At 36.7% G+C, this 23,138-nt stretch overlaps 1 protein-coding gene across 2 annotated transcripts in view; it reads right to left on the minus strand.

Moving 5' to 3' along the window:
- The window catches only part of LOC150102514 (lys-63-specific deubiquitinase BRCC36-like), a 143,928-nt gene that overhangs the window by 16,236 nt on the left and 104,554 nt on the right, over nt 1–23,138 (minus strand). For both annotated transcript variants that reach the window (XM_090399200.1, XM_090399199.1), the window contains exon 6: nt 15,484–15,659. In XM_090399200.1, the coding sequence (XP_090255326.1) occupies nt 15,484–15,659 (176 nt within the window). The remainder of the gene's footprint in view (nt 1–15,483; nt 15,660–23,138) is intronic.

Below are 23,138 nucleotides of genomic sequence, written 5' to 3' on the forward strand. Positions count from 1 at the left end.
AATGTAACTTTTGAAATATTGAACAAACTCATGAAGAACTTAAAAACAGAAATTTATAAGATAAAATAAGATACCGAATGGACTGTTTGGTATGACTGACATGACTGACGGCCCATTTGGTATGAGCTTAACAACCAATCTTTAAGAAAGGAGACAGGAGAAATTCAGTAATAAACCTGTATACTACATTTAAATTATAAGCAAGGATTTAAGAAAAATACATCAACAATAGATGCAATGTTTATATTAAAACAAATAATACAGAAATCAGTTGAATACAACAAATCTCTTTACATGTGCTTTATTGATTTAACAAAAGCATTTGATAGAATACAACTAAAAGATGTAATAACCACATTAAAAATTAGAAAAATATCAAAATAAATTTTAGAACTAATTAAGAACACACACACACACACACACACACACACACACACAATAATTCTATAATAAATACAGACCAAGAACAGACTGAAGAAATGAAAATAACTAAAGGAATTAGACAAGATGATTCATTAAGTCCCACTTTATTTAATTTAGTGAATGGATGAAATAATAAACGAAGTAAACAAAATGCAAAATGGAAAAATGTGGAATACAAATTAAAATGGAAAAACTAAGAATAAATGAATATGTTGATGATATAAGATGATTTACCAAGATTACCAAATACATTCAGTGATGCAACAGAAAAGAAAAAATATGAAGATATGAACAGAGAAAACTAAAACAATGACAGCTGTCAAAAAACCCATAAGATGAAATTAGAAATTAAAGGGAGAATAATTGAACAAATCAGTAAAATTAAATATTTAGGAATAGAAAAAAACAGTTATGGCATAATACACAAAATGAAGTACAAGAGAAAGCAATAAAAGCTAGCAGAATTTCTGTTGCAACTGGCAACATACTTCCTGCGCGAAAATAGGTGAATCAGTGCTCAAGCTTTTTATCGAACTAAACTAGCCTTTTTTCTCAACCTAGGCAAACGAGTTGAAAATCTCGAACAACACCTTAATAACACGATCGATACTTTCTTGTCAAAAATGTGCATCAGTATTATACAGATGCACATCATTCGCAAGTGCATCTGTATCCGCTAATGAACTTCAAGATTTAATCGCATCAACAGTACACACGTCGCTTGAGGCCAAAAACACGAGACAACACCATTATTCTGAGTAACATGTGTACCGTTGATGCGATTAAATCTCAAAGTTCATTAGCAGATGCACTTTCTGTTCAATGTGCCTTCCTTCTGTTAAACAGCTGCTGAACCTAGGCAAACGAGTTGAAAATCTCGAACAACACCTTAATAATACGATCGATACTTTCTCGTCCAAAATCCGAAAGTTGGAAACAAAGCTTGAGATACTTGATGGCCGATCACAAGTGCATCTGTATCTGCTAATGAACTTCGAGATTTAATTGCATCAACGGTACACACATCGCTACTGGCAATATACTTCCTGCGCGAAAATAGGTGAATTGGTGCTCAAGCTTTTTATCGAACTAAACTAGCCTTTTTTCTGTTCAATGTGCCTTCCTTCTGTCAAACAGCTGCTAAACCTAGGCAAACGAGTTGAAAATCTCGAACAACACCTTAATAACACGATCGATACTTTCTCGTCCAAAATCCGAAAGTTGGAAACAAAGCTTGAGATACTTAACGGCCAATCACAAGTGCATCTGTATCTGCTAATGAACTTCGAGATTTAATCGCATCAGCGGTACACACATCGCTCGAGGCCAAAAACATGAGACAACGCCATTATTCTGAACTTCCCGGAGGAAAACAGTAAATCTTTAAAAGAAGACGTTAGCAAACTAGCAGGTGAATGCAACTTCAATCCCAGGAATATCATCAAATGTCACTGTTTCGGACCCATAAACAAAAGAAAGGGTGGAATAAACTTTCCACATCTCGTGAAAGTGATCTGTGATACACCAAAAAACATCCAAATTAAAAACGGTGATAAATAGCAAGCTGAAGGACAGTTGCCCCCAATCGCGTATACGTGCTCGCCATGACTTAATTTATGTAAACGTCTTTGTTCCCTTTGCACAAAGGGAACAAAGACGGCAACTCCGAAGACAGCTAGAAGAAAAACGCCAAAATGGAGACAACAGCTGGACCATAGACTACAAACAAACCAAACTAGTGCAAAAACCTAGTGATACCACTAATAGCCACCAAATGAGACCAGTATGCAGGCCCTGCATAGGAAACATGCAAGACCCTTGCGGTCAAAGCCATGCCCCCCACATACCCTTGTATATCCACTACACCAACATCCATGATCTCGACTCCAACCTTAATAGTGTCCACCATCATCTGCAGTCAACCAAACACCACCTACTCTTCTTAACAGAAACTCAAATTTCACTCCCCCCCCCCCAGCACTATCCATCTCAACCATCCAAATTATACACTATTTAACTCCTTTCCACCCAAGGGATACTTCTGATATACCCTGCCAGAGAGCACCTAACCTAGAATCACCCAACTTTGACCTTCTTTGGTTAAAAATATCCCTCTCCCACTCAGTCAAATTCACCTGCTGTCTCTATTGCTCTCCTAATACCACCAACCACTCTGAGGTCTTTAATTTCCTCTCCTCAAAAGTTGATTTTCTTTAGTCCCACTCTCCTAATAGTAAAATCATCCTCCTAGGTGATTTTAATGTCCATAACACCAACTGGCTTTCCTCTTCCAGATCCTGCAGGCAGAGACACTGAAATATTTGCCATCACCAATGACCTTACACAACTTGTTCACATGCCAACCAGAATACCAGATAACCCAAATCACTCCCCAAATACCCTAGATCTCTTCCTTACCAAAGACCCTTCCAAATATACAGTGAATGTAGTGAGCCCCCTGGGTAATTCTGACCACAACCTATTGCTCATCTCCTGCCCCATGCAACAATGCTTAGTCACACCTGCACAATATTTTGGCATTATAACAGTGTCAAATGGAACAGCCTCCGAGACTACTATGCTTCAATCCCATAGTTGGACTATTGTTTGCAGTCTTCCAATCCAAACATATGCACCAAACATATCACCAAATTAATCCTCACTGGCATGAAAACATATATTCCCCATGCTTCTCTGAACTGCCATCCCCTATCCAAATCCCATAGTTGGACTATTGTTTGCAGTCTTCCAATCCAAACATATGCACCAAACATATCACCAAAGTAATCCTCACTGGCATGAAAACATATATTCCCCATGCTTCTCTGAACTGCCGTCCCCTATCCAAATCCTGGTTCTCCAAAAGATATGCCAAGACTGTACAAATGAAAAATCAGGCATACCACAACTGGCTCAAATTAAGAACTCCATCCTCCTTCAGTGCCTATAATGAAGCCCAAAACAGATGCAAAAAAATTATCAATGATTCCAAAACAGAATTTGAACAGGCAAAAAGCAGGAAACTTCCATCCTGTCTTAGTGGCAGCCATGCCTTTTGGTCTCTTGCCAAAGCAATTGGTCGCAACTTTTGCCCTACACTACTCCCACCCCCTATCGCACCCAGATGGCTCAATTGCAACATCACCCACAGAAAAAGCTAATCTCCTGGCTTCACACTTTGCCTCCAATGCACACATAACTGACAATGGCAAATGCCCCCCACCCCCACCCCCAAGTCATTCCAACTGCCCAACATACAATGCCCCCCTGTATCCTTCTGCCAGAAAGAGATCATAAACCTGTTGTCAAAATTAGACAAAAAAAGCTCCTTGTCCTGATGGTCTGTGCAGCAGAACTGACTCCTATCCTATGCAGTCTGTACACACTCTCTTACTCCACTGGTATATATCCCAAAGCCTGGAAATTGGCCTATATTGAACCCATTCCCAAAAAGGTGACAAATCGCTGCCATCTAACTACTGCCCTATCTCACTCACCTCAAATCCTATCTAAAATGATGGAGAAAACCATCATCATCATCAAATTCCTGCCATGTACCCTCAAGGGGTGTACAGGATATGATAGTACTACATGAAAAAAATTACATCATTACTAACTTCCTATCTACAATTTTCCTCCAAATCAGCCTGTTACTTGTCAAGACTCCAACATTATCAGATCTTATATTTCTATCGTCTAAGGCACTTTGTACCGTATCAATTCACCTATGTCTTGGTCTTCCTCTGGGTCGTTTTGCTGCCAACCTGGCAGAGAACTTGTTTTGCTAATCTTTCTTCGCCCATTCTGTTTAAGTGACCATACCACCTGAGATTAGCTCTGCTAACGCATTCCTGGATGTTGACAATGTCAAGTTCTTTCCTAATATCCTCGTTTTTAATATAATATTGCCATTGATGCCATCTATTCACGCATATAATCTTTCTCAGGAGGACTCTCATATCTGCGGTCTCTAGTCTTTGGTCAAATGTTTTACTTCTGACTCAGCTCTCAGATCCATAAGTTAAAACTGGTTTGAACACTATCAATTCTCAACTCCTACTCTACCTTGTAGGTACCCAGCTATTAAGCGACCACCAGTACGAATTCTGTCAATGCCGATCAACAGGTGACCTGCTCTCATATATCACCCATCTCTGGGCATATGCCATGGAAAAATTTAGCGAATCCCAAGTAGTTGCACTTGATATCTCTAAAGCCTTTAACTGGGGGTCTGGCACAAAGGCTTACTAAGCAAACTTCTCATTTGGACTGTCTCAGGACTTCTGCAGATGAATTGCCAGCTTTCTGTCTGAACGCACACTATGTGTGATGATAGATGGTTCCCTATCCTCCCACCATCCAACTAATGCTGGAGTCCCACAAGGTTCAGTTCTCTCACCAACCTTCTTCCTTCTGTACATCAATGACCTACTTCAGTTGATCTACAACCCAATACACAGTTTTGCAGATGACAGCACATTGCACTCCTCCCTTTCATTTGATAAACCTTTCCCTACACAACTCACTTCAACCCACAGAACATCAATCACAACTTCCCTTAATTCAGACCTCCAAAACATTCTCCGATGGGGCTCAGAAAACCTCGTCAACTTCAACGCTAGTAAAACCCAGTTCTGTCTTATTTCCCACAAAAAAGAACCCTTTTCCCCAGTATTATTTTTGATAACACTCAAATTCCCAGACAAGATGACATCTCTCTTCTTGGAATTACCATGACATCAGGTCTCTCCTGTCCTAAACACATCATAACCATTGCATCCTCAGCCTGCCAAAAAACTAGGCTTTCTCTTTTGCTCAAGACGTTACTTCACTTGAAAACAGCCGTTAACCTTATACAAAACACAAATCTGCCCAGCTATTGAATACTGTTCTCAGATTTGGAGTGGGGGCTCCTAAAAGCTCCCTCAAAATGCTTGACTCAATACAGAGGAGAGCAATTAGACTCATAAATGATCCATCTCTTACCAACTCACTCCCTCCACTTTTACATAGACATTTAGTCTCTGCAATTTGTATATTCTACAAATATTTTCATGGAAAATGCTCATCTGACACAGCATCAATAATTCCCCCACTCTGTGCTAAACCCATTAGAACATGTACAGCCACTGCCCAACATCCCTTCACAGTACACCTTGAAACCCACAGAACAAGTTTCTTTTCCTCCTCCTTCATCCCTGCTACTGCTGAACTGTAGAACAGTCTTCTCCCTGATGTATTTCCCAAGGAATACAATATACAAGCTTTCAAATGGAATGTCAAAAGTTTCTCCTTTCCCATCCCACTACCCATATATGGTACTAAAGTACTATAGGTTGAACAGTCAACCTCTTGTATATGGGCCCAACATAACATAACATTAAAAAAAAAAAAAAAATGGAAGAATAAGAACAAAAGCAAGGAAACAAAAATAAGAATCTATAAAGGAGTAATCTGACCAATACTGACATATACAGCAACTACAAAAATGACACAAATCAATGAAACTACTGAGATGAAAACATTAAGAACAATTGAAAATGTAACAATATTAAACAAAATCTGGAACTCACAAATCTGAGAAAATTATAATACAGCCAATAAATGATTGATACCAAAAACAGCAATCATATAACAATAATGCAAGATAACAGATGGACAAAAAATATTAGAATTGGATACCAAAGGGAAAAATAGAGAAAGACCACAGAAAACATGGTGGGATGGTCTTTGAAAATTAAGGCACTATGAGGGTGGTCTGAAAAGTTCTCGGTCTAAATGAAAAAACGAATTTATAATTTCAAAATTATTTTTATTTTTCAACATAATCTCCCTTAAGACTAATGCATCTATTCCAGCGATGCTCCAGCACCATTAACCCATCCCTGTAGTGGTTCTCAGTAAAATCTGCAAAATATCCCTCTGCAGCTGCAAATCACCTCTTGATTCAAAGAAAAACGCTGACCAGAGGAAAAGTTTTAGCTTTGGGAAGAGATAGAAGTCAGAGGGAGATAAATCTGGGGAATTGGGTGGATGTTCTAACAATTCTCATAGTGTTGATCCCTTAATTTTCCCATTTCCAAAACACCTTTGTGGGCAGGCTCATTGTCCTCATGAAAGATGATTTTTTTTTTCCTGCAAACCGGGTCTTTTCTCATGAATTTTTTTCATCTAGTCTGGTTAAAATATCAGAATAATTTTCCCGGGTTATTGTTTTACCCTTTTCAAGATAATTAATAAACAAAATGCCTTTAGCATCCCAAAACACCGATGCCATAGAACCGGCTTCTGTCCACTGTTTTGACTGCTGTTTGGATTCTGGTGTGTAATTGTGAATCCATGTCTCATCCATATAATAAATTGATGCACAAAATCAGTTTTCTTCTTGTTAAAATGCCCCAAGCACTGTTCAGAGATTTTCATGCGAGTGCGTTTTTGATCTGCTGTGAGCAAGCGTGGCACCCATCTTGCGCAAAGCTTTTTCATTTGCAATTCTTCATGCAAAATATATCCTACTTGTTCTTTTGAAATGCCTATAGTCTCAGTAATTTCACGCACTTTGACTCGCCCTTCATCCAGTACCACATCATACACCTGATCAATGATTTCTAGAGTTATTACACTTTTTTGGACGTCCTTCACGTGGATCATCTTCAAGGCTGGTACAGCCATGTTTAAACTCGGCAACCAATTTCTTAATTGTCGAATACGAAGGAGAAGAGAGCCCATAAACTTTTATGAACTTCGAATGAATTTCTTTTGGCATTAAACCTTCTTTTACAAAGAATTTTATAACCGCACCATACTCAATTTTATCCATTTCAAGGGATACAAACAACACTTTTGCTTCAGACAGCTGTATAAAACAAACTACTTGATAGAATGATTTGCAATTTCACACGGATGCTTATGACAGATCTACCAACTTATAAAAAAAAAAATCTTGCCGATAGTGTTACCATCTATGGTCGAGGCTGAGAACTTTTCAGACCACCCTCGTATAAGCATTTGTGCTTAATAGTAAAAAAGAAGAATACCGTATATTATCATGTATAATGCGAAAAATTTACGGAAAAAAATACTACTTAAAGTTAGGAGTTCGCATTATATGCGGATCCTAAAAAATATAACATCTTATTAGACTTGCACACATATACTACCTAATGACTATGCAACCAAATCTATTTGACCCACTCACATTCGGCGACCGAGTGCGCATCGTATCTGCGCATAAAGCTACTTACAATACTGGCTTTGTGCGCAGATATGATGCGCGCTCCATCGCCGAATGATAGAGCACAGTGAGATAGATAGGGCGGAGTTAGGTATATCGGTTTAACCACAGTTCATTTTAAATATTATTAGTTAAACAAACCTAGCCTGAAAATGAGCCAACAGAAACGTAAACGTTCATCTTTTGAAGCAGGATTTAAATTGCGTGTCGTACAGTTTGCAGAAGAACATAATAACAGTGTTGCTATGAGAGAATTTGGTGTAGCAGAGAGTAATATTAGCTTTGGCGAAAGCAAAAAAACAGTCTTGAAAAAATCCCCAAAACAAAACGTGCCTGTCATGGAGATGTAGCATCCTTTCCAGAACTCGAAGAAGAGCTAAATGAATGGATTTTGACGCAACGACAAGAATGCATTATAGTAACAAGAAATGCAATTTGTTTTCGAGCTCTACAACTCAAGAATGGTAAATTCAAGGACACACCAGATATTTCATCTTTTCTTGCTTCGCCTGGGTGGTGCAACAGATTTATGGAACGCAAAGCATTAGCATTATGACACCGAATAAAAATTGCGCAGAAGTTACCAAAGCAGCTTGAAGAAAAAGTGCAGTCCTTCCATAAATTTATCATAAAATTACGGAAGTGTCACGGATATGAACTTTCCCAAATTGGCAATATGGATGAGATGCCCATGTACTTTGATATGCCTGGGAATCGAACAGTAAACTCAGTTGGTGAAAAGGGTGTCTTCATAAATACAACGGGACATGAAAAAACGTATTTTACCATTGTTCTAGCATGCATGGCAGACGGAACCAAATTAAAGCCAACAGTGATATTTAAAAGGAAGAAAATTTCTGAAGCATATGAAATTTCCACCAGGTGTAATTGTTCGCGCCAATCATAAAGGTTGGATGGATGAAGAAGGTGTACAGTTGTGGCTGGATCAAGTATGAAACATACGTCCAGGTAGCTTGTTACGTCAACAAAGCATGCTAATCTGGGATATGTTCTGGGCACATTTAACAGAGGCAAGCAAAGAGAAAGCACGTGAGCTACGTACAGACCTAGTAGTCATACCGGGTGATCTAACTTCCGTTTTGCAGCTGCTTGATGTCAGCTTGAATAAGCCATTTAAAGATCACATACGTGAAAAATGGAGAGAATGGATGTCATCTGGTTTGGTGAAGATGACAAAGGGTGTGAATTTTCAGAAGCCTGAGATCACCCTAGTCACCAGCTGGATATAGAAGCATGGGATTCGATACCATCTGAAATGATTCAACGCTCATTTCTTAAATGTGGAATAAGTAATTCAATTTGGATTTCAAATAATTTTAAGTAATTCAAGATGGATCCGAAGATCACGTCATATACAAAAGTGAGGATGACGCACAACAAAATGGAGAGCATGAAGACGATGATGACAACTGCTACACTGATGACCCTACAGATGAATTTATAAATGAAATGTTTGATGGCTCAAAAGATGAAGAAGAATTTAAAGGATTTTGACATTTTGTTTTAATATAAATATTTCTTTCGTTAATTCGTATTGTATTATTTATAATGTTATGGAACAAGATTAACAGATCGCGTTATACGTGGACATGGCATTTTAGGGCTAGTTTTCAAACAAAATTTCTAGTTCGCATTATACGTGGATCAGATTATACGCGATAATATACGGTAATTCATTTATATTCAATTTACTTCATGAGTTCCAAAGACTTGTACTGGATTTATTTAGGAGCATAATATGATCTGCATAAAATAGAGCTGAGTTTAATATCTCCACTTCTGATGTTGGCTTTAAAGTCCACTGCCTTCATAGTGTGATCCATATTGATAAAGTATAACAGTTGGGATAGCATGCACCCATACCTTATACCTGATTTTACAATCAATCATCTTCCTATATCCTTCACTTCCAACAACTGACAACTTTATCATCATCAAATTCCTGACATATGCACTTAAAGGGGTGTAATAAGATATTATGACAGTAATAGTGTCCTGTAACAATGTATCATGTAGTTTTCCTCTGTAATTTTCAATTTTCCTCTAAACTAGTCTGTTATCTGTCAGATCCAATATTGTCAGATCTTATATTTCCGTCTTCTGAGGCATAAACCTTAATCTTCCTTAGGATCTTTTCATGCCATTCTGGCATCAAATGTTTTACTACTTTTTCCTCTCTCATTCAATTTAAGTAAATATTCGCTTTGGCTTAGCTCTGCTTACAACATATCTGAATGCTAAAGAAAAAAAGTCAGAATCCTTCCATAATATCTTCATTTTTTAATACAATTCTGCTGATGCCATCTTAACTACCCTAATTTTTCTCAGCACTCTCATATCTCTGGTCTCTATAGCATTTGATCAAGTGTTCTGAACAGCTTTTCCCTTGGCACCTCATTATATGCCTTTTCCAGATCTACAAAACTTAAACACAGATCCTGGTTATATTAACATGATTTCTCAAATTTTTGATATAAAATGAAAATCTGATCCTGACAACCACCTATATGACCTGTACCCAGCTTTTTCTGCCCCAAGTTTGTTGCACAACCTTTCTCAGCTTATTTTCAAATATGCTCGTCTCAGTATGGAAATGCCTCTGTAATTCTCACATTCAGGTTTATTTGCTGTTTTGCAGATTGGTATACTATGAGAGCTTTGCTTCTGTCATTTCAGTTTTTCAGAATTCAACCTTCTGAATTATGCAATGTAGCCTCTATAAAACTGTTATACTGTGCCTCCAATTTTTGAGCATTTCTAATTGAATATCATCCACTGCAGCTGCCTTACATTTTGGTTTTCAATTTTTTAAAGTGATTTGTGTGATAAAAGGTTGCAAAATCATAGAGCATTACTACTCTGGATGGGCTAAGGGTTTTTATTTTCATTTATATTTATTTACTTAATTTTTCATAATTCAGAAACCTTGCTACAGAAATCAAACAAACTGTTTCAAACTACTTTAGGTCTCCAGGCAGGACAGTTGTCCACACCGAGCAAATAAAATCATCTCCCACCTATAAATGTTTAGAAACATGTGAAGGATTCAAACCTGTAACTGTTATTTGTAGAGATGTATACACTAACCAATTGTCCCACCAGATTCGCATTTTAATCTAATAAACTTCATATAAAACACTATGCTAAGTTTGCACTATACAATTACCATAACATCATTAATGATGCAGGATGATGAATATGCCAGTGGATTAGCTGTTGTTGTGCATGCCAGAAATAAATTGTTCTCCACAGATTGGTATTCTAAAAGAATATTTAAAAAGTCTAGTGAAGTGATTGATTGATTAGATCATATGGCTCACTGAATCAGAATCAGGAATTAAGGCTAAGTGGAATATGGAAAGTATTTTATAAGTGTTTTTCCATACATCAATTAGAATTATAATGCACTTAATCATTTAGCACTAATAAAGCATTGCAACAGTGATTCTAGTACATCAAGTTAATTAAGACAGAAGACAGCTGTAAAGAATAACATATTCAACTGAAAACTCAACAACCTGGAAAACCCATACTGTCATTACTAAACTAGCTTTTTATTTTATTTTTCTTAAGTTTTCAGAGTTAAATGTCTAAGATCTTGTTACCTTCATCGGCTGAGAGACATATTTTTTAAGATAGATTAAATGACTATAAGCTGAGAGATAAAAACAGAAAACTATTTTAATTAAGTAAACTGCACAACTAGTTTCGTCTTCTTAGAAGATTTCTTCAAGTGCATAACATGAGGGAACTACCAACAAACATTGTAAAAGACAAATTTATACGTTAAAGCATTAATGTCTGAAGTTGTTCTGTGTATCTCATCATTCTTGGGTGTGTGCATGTATTCAAGGTCTCATGAATGCCCACTGGATAGCTGAATGACAGTCTGAAGGATTATAGCTGAGGTTAATGTTGAGAAGTACTGAATTGAGGATGATTTCTTTAAATTCTACAACTCTTCCTTCCAGTTCATCATAGCATTGAAAGATATGTTCTGATTTGTCCCACGTGACTGGATAAATGAGAGAATTTTCATCATTAGTGTCAACAGAATTCAGGACATGGTTCAACAATGCACTTGCTCTGCCATATGTGACGTCTCTTTTATGTTCCTCTAGAAATAATTCGATGGATTTTTCCGTCTGGCCAAAATAAGCCATGTTGCAGTTGCATCAAATATAGTAAATGCCGGGATATTTCAGGTTGTTATGTTTTTGCTTGGGTATACTGAGCAAGGAACGGAGTTTAAGTAGAGGAGTAAAAGAAGTCCAGAAGTTATATTTTTTAAGAACTTTTGGCTAATTTTGGTGAAACGGAACTGATATATGGTAAGGATATGTAGCCTTTTTCACTATTTCTATCTTCAATATAGTGAGGAGGTGGATTAAATAGTAGTTTATCAACTGTTTGTTTTGAATAACCATTTTCTTCTCAGGAGTGAGTGAGTGAATGAGTGAGCACATCTGCCTAGCATAGAAATAATGCCAAGTTTTTGAGGTGGATAGTGATGGGACTGTGCATGGAGATATCTATTGGTGTGAGTTAGTATCCTGTAAATAGAGATTTTTAATTTCTCAGATACACGAGTGAATTTGACATCCAGGAACAGAAGAGAGCCATCAATCTCTAATTCTGCAGTAAATTGAATTTTTCGATATGAGGGTGCATGCACTACCAACTGTTGATTGTTGAAATGGTCTAGGAAACCAACTGTTGACTGTTGAAGTGGTCTAGGAAATTCTTTAAAGACTTAAGTCTGTTACTCCAGATTAGGAAGATATCATTGATCTTTCTTTTTCACAATCTTGGTTTCAGTGGGAATGAAGAGATGTATACACTAAAACTGAAACGGAACCCTACCCACTGTAAGACTTTCATTAAATAATCAGGTCAGAGGCATAGCCAACAGTGGTGCACATTCCTTAAGAATACGTGATAATATGTCATCCATTCCCACAGCCTTATTAATATCTAACCCAACTAACATCTGATACACCTGTTTCTTTCACTTCCAATTCTCCTTTACCTCTCTTCTATATATTTCACTGCATCATTTACACCAGTATGATATACACTGATAAAGTGCTCGTTCAATAATTCCACCATATCCTTTGCAGCTTGGTGGATAGCTGCCATGACTATTCACCAATGTTAATCTGCTATAATTATTCTACCTCTTGCTTGCCATGCAGCAGAAAAATTCCCTTGAGTTAACCTTGGCCTGACCAACCAATCTCCTCTCATAATGCATCTTTTCTTTCTTTACCATGCTTGTCACTTTCTAGTCTGCACTTTATACTCTTCATGGGTCTGATCACCACCAAGTGAAGTGGTCTACCTCCTCCATAACATTCTGTTTTCCAGCACAACTTGCATAATTTCACTATTCATCCATTTCACTCCTACTCTATTTACTCGCTTAACCCTTGGTATGCAGTCATACATTGCTTTTGTCATATAGTGCCTTGTGATTTTCCATGCATTGTCAACATCTTTTTTACTCAACTCATCTACCCAACGTACTGATGCTAAATGACTACAGATCTTCCTATAATCATCTGCTTTATACTTCCACACGCATCCATTTTTGGCAGCGACCTTTTCTTGTTTCATCACTTCCCAAACAAGTACCTCATGACCACTCTCACCAACTGGTGGCAGCGTCAACACTTCATTAACAACTACATCTTGTGAAGTTATCACCAAATCCAAAACATTAAAGCCTGTAGTTGCTTCAATCACATGTTGCTTAAGATACTTATCTTTCGAAATTCCACAAACTTGCTCTCCTTGTTTTCGTACACTATCTCCTCCTTCCAGTTTATATTCCTGTAATTAAAGTCTCCCATCAGGATCACCTTCTTTTTACATGCCCAACTAATTTGCCTGAACATTTCCCCGCCCCTACCACTATTCACATTTTTAACCTTCCTGAAAATTATATATATACTTCTAATTCTATTCCCAATAACACATCTTCTCAGACAACCAAGTTTCACTTATTCCAATTATTTTTGGGCATACCATCTAAATCAATGCAACAAACTCAGCTCTCTTGTTTCGAATACTCCTCTTACATTTGTGTATAAATATAATAATCGCTATGTGTTTGAGGCCATTCTACCAGTACTAACATTGGACTGATTCTGAAATGCACTATCCTGAAAACTTCGAACCTCCATAAGATCAAGTTTAAGTGATCAACATGTAAGCCACAACTCATTAAAGATAAAGATTAACATATGCAGTGAAAAAAAACTATATATGCTTTGTCTTTACTTTAAAATCTTATAATCTTGCACTCAATACATAGTCTAACTGGCACCGTTGTAAAACAAATAAATTTGTTAGACTATAGAGTGCGAGAACATATGAGGGCGGTTGGAAAAGTTCTCGGCCTCGACCATAGATGGCAACACTATTGGCAAGAGATTTTTTTTTCAAAAGTTGGCACATCTGTCATAAACATTCATGTGAAATTGCAAGTCATTCTATCAAGCAATTTGTTTTATACAGCTGTCTGAAGAAAGAGCGTTGTCTGTATCCCTTGAAATGGATAAAATTGAGTATCGTGCTGTTATAAAATTCTTTGTAAAAGAAGGTTTAACGCCAAAAGAAATTCATTCGAAGTTCATAATGGTTTATGGGCACTCTTCTTCGTTTTCGACAATTAAGAAATGGGTTGCCAAGTTTAAACATGGCTGTACCAGCCTTGAAGATGATCCACGTGAAGGACGTCCAAAAAAGTGTAATAACTCCAGAAATCATTGATCAGGTGCACGATATGGTACTGGATGAAGGGCGAGTCAAAGTGCGTGAAATTACCGAGACTATAGGCATTTCAAAAGAACAAGTAGGATATATTTTGCATGAAGAGTTGCAAATGAAAAAGCTTTGCACAAGATGGGTGCCACGCTTGCTCACAGCAGATCAAAAATGCACTCGCATGAAAATCTCTGAACAGTGCTTGGGGCATTTTAACAAGAAGAAAACTGATTTTGTGCATCAATTTATTATATGAATGAGACTTGGATTCACCATTACACACCAGAATCCAAACAGCAGTCAAAACAGTGGACAGAAGCCGGTTGTTCAGCGCCAAAGAAGACAAAGTGGGTTCCATCAGCAGGAAAGGTCATGGCATCGGTGTTTTGGGATGCTAAAGGCAATTTGTTTATTAATTATCTTGAAAAGGTAAAACAATAACCGGGAAATATTATTCCAATCTTTTAACTAGACTACACAAAAAAATTAGTGACAAAAGACCCGGTTTGCAGAAGAAAAAAAATATCTTTCATCAGGACAATGCACCTGCCCACAATGGTGTTTTGGTAATGGGAAAATTAAGGGATCTGCACAATGAATTGTTGGAACATCCACCCAATTCCCAAGACTTGGCTCCCTGTGACATCTATCTCTTCCCAAAACTAAAACTCTTCCTTGCTGGTCAGCGTTTTTCTTCGAATCAAGAGGTGATTGCAGGGGATATTTTGCAGATCTTACTGTGAACCACTATAGGGCACTGCAGCATCGCTGGTATAAATGTATTAGTCTTAAGGGAGATGTTGAAAAATAAAAATAAATTTGAAATTATAAATTTGTTTTTGCATTGTTAGGCCAAGAACTTTCATAGTCCACCCTCATAAGATCTAGCATAAGTAAATAAATGGCAGCAATCGACCAATTACAACAATTTGCTAAGTCTTAAGTAAAGAATAAAAAAGACAAAGCAGGGTAAAGAAATACAGAACATTATAACAAATGAATATTTGTGTAAAACAATTTAATATTTAATTATATACCTGCGCCATTATGAAGCTTTGTTAATAAATCAAGATCAGTGACCTGACAAGTAAGACTGTATGCATCATTTTCTTCTTGACAAAGAATCTGTGGTAACTGTACTAGGGCATCTAAACAAGGACCACTAACATGGGTTGATGGAACAATATGCAATGGAATTTCTAATCTCATATATCTGAAATGAAATAATTACTTTATTAATGTTAGATTACATTAAAACTAATATGTGTGTGTAATTCATTGATTCATATCTAATAACAGTACACACACACACACACACACACACATATATATATATATATATAAACAAACCAGACTAAAAATGTTAAAAATTTTTAAAAACAGTTTGTACACAATCATCATCATCAAATTCCTGCCATGTACCCTCAAGGGGTGTACAGGATATGATAGTACTACATGAAAAATTTACATCATTACAAAATTCCTATCTACAAATTTCCTCCAAATCACTGTGTTACTTGTAAAGACTCCAATATTATCATTATCAAATCTTATATTTTTGTCGTCTAAGGCATATTGTACCGTATCAATCCACCTATATCTTGGTCTTCCTCTGGGTCGTTTTCCTGCCAACCTGGCAGAGAACACTTCTTTTGCTAATCTTTCCTTGCCCATTCTGTTTAAGTGACCATACCACCTGAGATTAGCTCTGCTAACGCACTCCTGGATACCGACAATGTCAAGTTCTTTCCTAATATCCTCGTGATATTGCCATTGATGCTATCTATTCATGCCTCTAATCTTTCTCAGGACTCTCATATCTGTGGTCTCTAGTCTTTGGTCAAGTGTTTTACTTCTGACTCAGCTCTCAGATCCATAAGTCAAAACTGGTTTGAACACTGTCTTGTATACACTAATTTAGTGTTCCAACTAATTTCTCTCTTATTCCATATGAATTTATTCAATTGACTTCCTACCATACCAGCTTTGTTGATTCTGTTGTCTATTTCAATATTTTTACTATCTTCAGTAAAAATCGTGCCTAAGTAGCTGAAATGTTTTACTTGTTCCACAGGTTCTCCATTCACAACACAGTTGACATTTTCAATGATTCTGCCTATTTTCATTGCCTTTGACTTTTTATTGCTGACCTTCTTAGTCAGGGAATCTTGCAAACTTGTAGCGGATTTATTTAGAAGTATAACATCGTCCGGATATAGCAATGAGATAGCATTATCATCCCCAATTTTGATATCATGTTTACTACCACTTTCCTTCATAACGTGATCCATATAGATAATGAATAACAAAGGGGATAATGTATATCCTTGTTTCACACCAGATTTAACATTAAACCATCTTCCTGTACTTCCTTTAATTCTAACTGCTGCCTTATACTCAAATAAAGACTAAGTATTGCTTCATATAATGTCCCATCGACACCATATAACTGTAGCGTATTGAATAGCTTCTCTCTTGACACCTTGTCATATGCCTTTTCCAGATCGACAAAACTTAAATACAGATCTTTGTTATATTCCCATGCTTTCTCAACTATTTGTTGTAAAGTGAAGATCTGATCCTGACAGCCTTTATTTGGCCTGAATCCAGCTTGTTCTTCACCAAGCTTTTCTTTCACAATTCTTCTGAACCGTTTTTCAAGTATACTTGCATAGATCTTGCCAGGAACACTCAGTAGGGAAATACCTCTGTAATTCTCACATTCAGTTTAATTTCCCTTTTTATATATGGGTACAATTTGAGCTCTACTCCAATCATTGGGAATTCGTCCCTCTGTCCAAGCTTTCTGATCTATGCAGTGAATTGCTATCACTGCTTGTTTCATTTAGCAATTTTTCAAAGTAATTACTCCATACTTCAAGGATATCTTTTTCTTCTGTTTTTATGTCACCTTTATCATCTCTAACTCCTTTTACAGCACTCTTTCCTCCATTTCTAAGCTTCTTCAACAACCTCCAGAATATCTTACTACCTTCTTGATATTTATTTTCTATGTTCTTGCCAAAGTCCTCCCATGACTTTTGTCTTACTAGTTTTACACAGTGTTTTGCTTTCTTACATTTGTCTCTGTATTCTCTAAGAACAAAAGCTGACTTATTTGCCAGGAACTTTTGATATGCTTTCTTCTTTTCCTTCACTGCCTCTTTAACTTCCTGTGTCCACCATGGAGTTCTGATTTTTCTATCCTTGCAGACAACCACACCACATGCCTCTGGCTGAATCAATCAGGATTTTCTTGAAGGCTTGCCACTGAATCTCCAAGGTTTGGTTTCCATTCTCAAACTCTTTCATTTTTTCTTCAATAATCTTTGTGTATTTTAGTCTGCAGTTCACATCTGAGAGTTGATCAACTTTTATTTGCTTTAAAACTTTCTTGCATATCAATCTTTTCATTATGAAATTCAATTTTATCCTGTTCAAGACTAAATAGTGATCACTTCCAATTTCAAATCCTCTGTACACCCGGGTGTCCTACACCAGGGAGAAAATATCACTATCAACAATAACATAGTCAATGAGACTTTTCTTATTCCTTGACTCTTCTCTTCATGTGAATTTGTGCACATTTTTATGTTGGAACAATCCATTATTATTAGCTTTGTTCTTTTCTGCAAATTTTCCAAAAAATATTTTGGTATGTCTGACAATCATTTCCTACTCTGATATTTAGATCCCCAACAAGGACCTTTCCTTTTTCAATGTGTCAGTTTTTCTCTAAAGAATCAAAAAATTCCTCCACTTTTACCTTAGTAGAACCATCTGTGGGACCATAAGCACAAACAAGTCTCTTTGTCCAGTTTCCCATTCTGATATTTGCCCACATCACTCTACTTCAGACTGCCTGCCATTCAAGAAGATTAGCTTCGTATTTTGTGTTGAATACAATGGCTACTCCTTTTCCTTGATTGTCATTGCCTGAATATAATATTTTGTATTTATTGCTCAAAAAGATCTCACCAGTGTTTGTCTTTTTTGTTTCAGTCACCCCTAATATGTCGATCTGGTACTTATCTAATTCATCAGCTAGCTCCATTTCTTTGCCATTCAGGCTTCTTATGTTGATAGTACCAATCTTTAACTCTGGTGATGTTGAGTTGGGGTGTGATTTCAGATTTGTTCCAGTAACTGACTTTTTGCTGTTCACCCTGGCGAAAACAACAGGGGGGCCTTGTTTAATTGGGCGATGCCCCAGCCAGCATGAAATTTTGTCATGTTATACCATCATTTTTGTATTTTGGCTTCAGCCAATAAGAATACAATTTGGTCAGCTAAATCCCAAATTGCCAACCCATCCTCGCTCATTCGGTATCCAGGTAGATACCAACAGGATGCACTATGAGAAGGTGAGGATTGGACATTAGGTCAGAAGCTCTGGTCAGTTCTCCGCATTCCTTTAAAGGCTATGTGGAGGTCTCCTCTCAGTTATACAGCTTTGACCCTTAAACATCCTAGATCTTACCTTCAGATGAAAAATCCTTATAAAGGTTCTTTGCATAATGGACAAGTTTCCAATGCAAGTCTTTCTAAATCAAATGACATTATCAATTCAGAATAAGTTTTCTAACATAATGTGTCAGGAATAAGTCATAAAGATAACTTATTACTGCTATTGTTACCTGCTGTTGGCTGAAACAATATAAATGCAGATATAATTCCTTTGATTTTATTAGAAGGACCACCTAAAAAACAATATAAGTGCAACTGTTCTACAAATTTATAAATCTCATTTACAGTCCTAATGTTGCTGTTTGGCTAAATGCAGCCAACTATGTTGACTGCATTTAGCTCTAATACTAATGAATACAATCTCCAGCTTTTCAAGAAACTGGTCGATAACAAAAACCCTAAGATTTCATACAAATTAATGCTCTGTTGGGTGTTAACGATAGATACAGTGGAGTTTATGGATTCCACTGATTCATCAGAAAGCCTTTAAAGACTATACAAAGATAAAACTCTCCTCCATGAGTTATTGTTCAGTGATAAAAGTAATAATATAATCATGTTGATGAGAAAATATTATTATAGCCGTAACATCCATGGAGTTAGCAGTCACCATAGAAGGTCCGTGTAAATAATAATAGCTATCACTGTGAACCTTAAATCTCCTTAATTCCAGCTTTCACAATGAATTGTGGTAATGTGTTCCATCTCTATGTAAAAAATTTACTCTGCAAACTCCCTCCTCACCACATCTTTACCTAACTTCCAAAAATGCTTCTTGTTCTTTCACTCTTTTTACAATCTCAATGTATTAATCTGATAGAATTGCTCGCTAGCTTAAACATCTCACCTCTTTTCCACAAATCTTTGCACTTAATTCCCTCAACTTCTCCCAATAATATTCCAGTCCTCATAATGCCCTATTCCCTCATCTCTGTACTTGAATATTTCCGTATCAACAGATTTTTCCAACCTAAACCAGAATGATAATCCAACTATCCATGCTTTCTATAACAGCCATGTTACCTATCACTTACAGAATAACACAAAATTTTCTTGGGATGTCAGATCGAGCTTCTATTCTTTGTATTTATTTACAGTTTTCCTTTACTGTGTTCCTAAAATTCACAAAGTAAGTACTAACTTCATATAAAACCAAACACTTTCATAGGTTATTTACATCCTTATTGGTAATACATAATTTGTGATAAATCCAGAACACTCTGCATCTATTGACAAAGACTATGTCATTCCACTCTTTGCAGAAATCTTCACTTGCTTCAGGAAAAATTCTCTAGAAGATAACCACTCTTTCAACCATTGTACAGAAACTGGATATAGAGATCACACATACATACATACATACACAAGCAAACTGAGCTAGCAAATGGCTTGCCCATCACCACCATTGGTAAAACTTAAGCTTTCATTTTACATCTGCTCTCCTCTGGTCAAATTCTTGCATGATACATAGTTCAAACCCAAGCACATTTAACCAACTTCACCTTCTTCCTTCATTCCATCTATGATATTCTTTGGAACAGCTTTCCCCATAATGTTTACTAATGAATACAATCCCCTGCTTTTCAAGAAACTTTATATAAAAAAACTACATTTTGTACAAATTACTGGTTTATTGGGTGTTAACTATATGGCAAAGTCAATGGACTCTGCTGTTTTATTAGAAAGCCATTGAAGACTATAAAATGCAAGTAAGCAGATACTATCAAAAGACAGTGTCTTCTTCTTTTCCCAGGTTCCACCAGGAACACCAGGAGTCTGTAAATGCTTTCCGTCAGTTCCTTATCCTTGCTATTGATGTAGAGCAAAAGGAAGGTGTAAATTCAGACAATTCAAAGTGTGCAAAAGCATGGCATGATAGTCTGTGCTAGGCTACCATACACTGATGCAAGCATCACAGAACTTGCTATCCTGTTTGTGCAGAATGTTTAGAAAGCATTGAGAATGACATGACAATCAGGCAATGTCCAACTAATGGCAGTCCTGCAGTCAGAGGTGGCTGCAATTAGTCAGTCATATGGAAGTGCAACACAAAAGAACATACTGGATATCATAGACCATATTGCAGATGGGATATAATAGACACCTGTATTGAGTTTCCTGTTATTTAAAAATATGAAATTCTAGATACAGTGTACATACAAACAGAGACATTGAAAGAGTAGAAAAAAAGGTTGCACAGTATAGTTTGATTTAGTTAGAATTCCAGCCAAAGCAATTAAGGGTAAAAGGCTAGTACATAATATACTACCCTCTTATGCCTGTTAATAGCATATCAACTGTACTGGTTGGTTTGCATCTTTTTTGTAAACTGAAAAACCAGAGTTTCCAGGAGCAAAAACCCTGCCATCTCCACACAAGACAGCCAATTACCTTTAGTTGAAAAACACCCTTTATAAAAGTCCTCATATCTCAGTCAGGATTTAAACCCAAATCTCCAGCTAAAGTCCAGTAATAATACTCTAATGGTGGAAAATATGTTCTGGATACACATCAGTTCCTCTAGATACCAGAGGAGCAACATCTGAACAGACACAGGCTACTTATACTATTGCCAACCAGTTATATCCCTTCAAAATAAGTCACTTCCAGGACAATGGACAAAGATGACTAACATACTTTACCTTAACTGGCCTCCTGAATTTTCAACATAAACTGAGCACCTGGGAGATGACATGGTGTTAGCTGTTTTGCACATAGTATCTGCTGGTCATCCAAGGTAACTATTGAAAAAATGCATTAAGCATGTGTGTGTACCTGCTCCCATGGAATCCATGTTATGGTAATTGTATTAAGCTGATCAATCTAATAAAGGCTGATAGCTCATAAGAGAATAACTTTCATAATCTAATGAAAGTTATTCCATTTATCCAAATTAATAGTTCACACTCATGTTAATTGATGAAATACAAGATTTTATCCACTTAAACAGAGATCAACATATCAAAAAACATCACCAATTGAAGGCCAAAATTTTCATTCTCATAAAATCCATACAACTAATGTTACATACTCCGCCAGTTATTCTCATAATTAGCACCATTTCAATATATTAAAATACTATTTATCGCTATACTACATTTTTATCTAAAAATACTTCAATGTACGCTAAAAACTTGATGTTTTGTAAAGTTTCTTTCTAACACAATATATCAGATTTTCTTGTAAAAAGCCATTCCTTCCCACTTGCTATCAGCCAACCTAATAGATTTCTTATATAATTATGTGATATATCTGAATGATTAGATATTACTAATGATTATAATTTGGATACACCATTAATCTTTTCAAAGGCTGAGTACAATTATAAGAAATTTAAAATAACATTTAACATACAAGATCCACAATTAACCCTTTTCCCATTATAAACATTAATGAGATGTGGTTGACAGAAGATATAGTCACTGGGATAGAATATGAAGGTTAGTGTTTTCAAAGACAGAAGACAGGATTAGGAGGGGGGGTTATAGATGAATTGCAGTCAAAAAACAGTTGAGGTTTAGCAGGTTGTTCATTTCAGGCTATGCGAGAGACAGACACCAACAGGCCAAAGAATGCAAAGGAAGATGTAGATGGTATGCTTCAGCAATAATGAACAATACGGGGTTGGGGGGGGTGAACAATTATTATAGGGAACTTCATATGGGTGACACAGATGGAAGGTACCAGGGAGTTATAGAGGTAGATCTGATGACTGCATCAGAAGTTTATCTATTACTAAAGTGCCACCTTGCTGTCATGATCCAGTCAGAGGTTAACTTCACTTCCCACCTGAGCAGAAAGATAAATTGGTGGATTAAATCTATGAGTAGCATCATTAATCAGGAACTGTAAAAAACAAAGTTGTGAAGGGAATTTAAAAGAGAAAAGTGGTCAGCAAGCTCATGAATAGTACCAAATGCACACAAGAGCCATCATAAGGAAGGCAAAATCAGAGTATGAGAGGAAATTAGCTGTGTGACCTAATAAAAGGAAGAACAACTATGGCAGGGTAATGCAGAAACAGATGAAATAGCTGAATTATGGAGTGAACAATTTGCAAGGGTTCATCAATCCAGGTGGAGATACTGCAGTAACAGGTGACAGGGACTGATGTGGAAATACTGATAAGGGTGGAAGGAGGAAAAATAATGCATAAAGGAAGCTCCAAAACAGATGTAGCAAATTACAGACTGACCAACACTTCAGGAGTAGGTAGTAGGTGAAT

The sequence above is a fragment of the Typopeltis vanoorti genome, chromosome 10, assembly GCF_054136105.1.
Source record: "Typopeltis vanoorti isolate ZY-2024b chromosome 10, IOZ_Tvanoo_1.0, whole genome shotgun sequence".
Classification (NCBI taxonomy): Eukaryota; Metazoa; Arthropoda; class Arachnida; order Uropygi; family Thelyphonidae; genus Typopeltis; species Typopeltis vanoorti.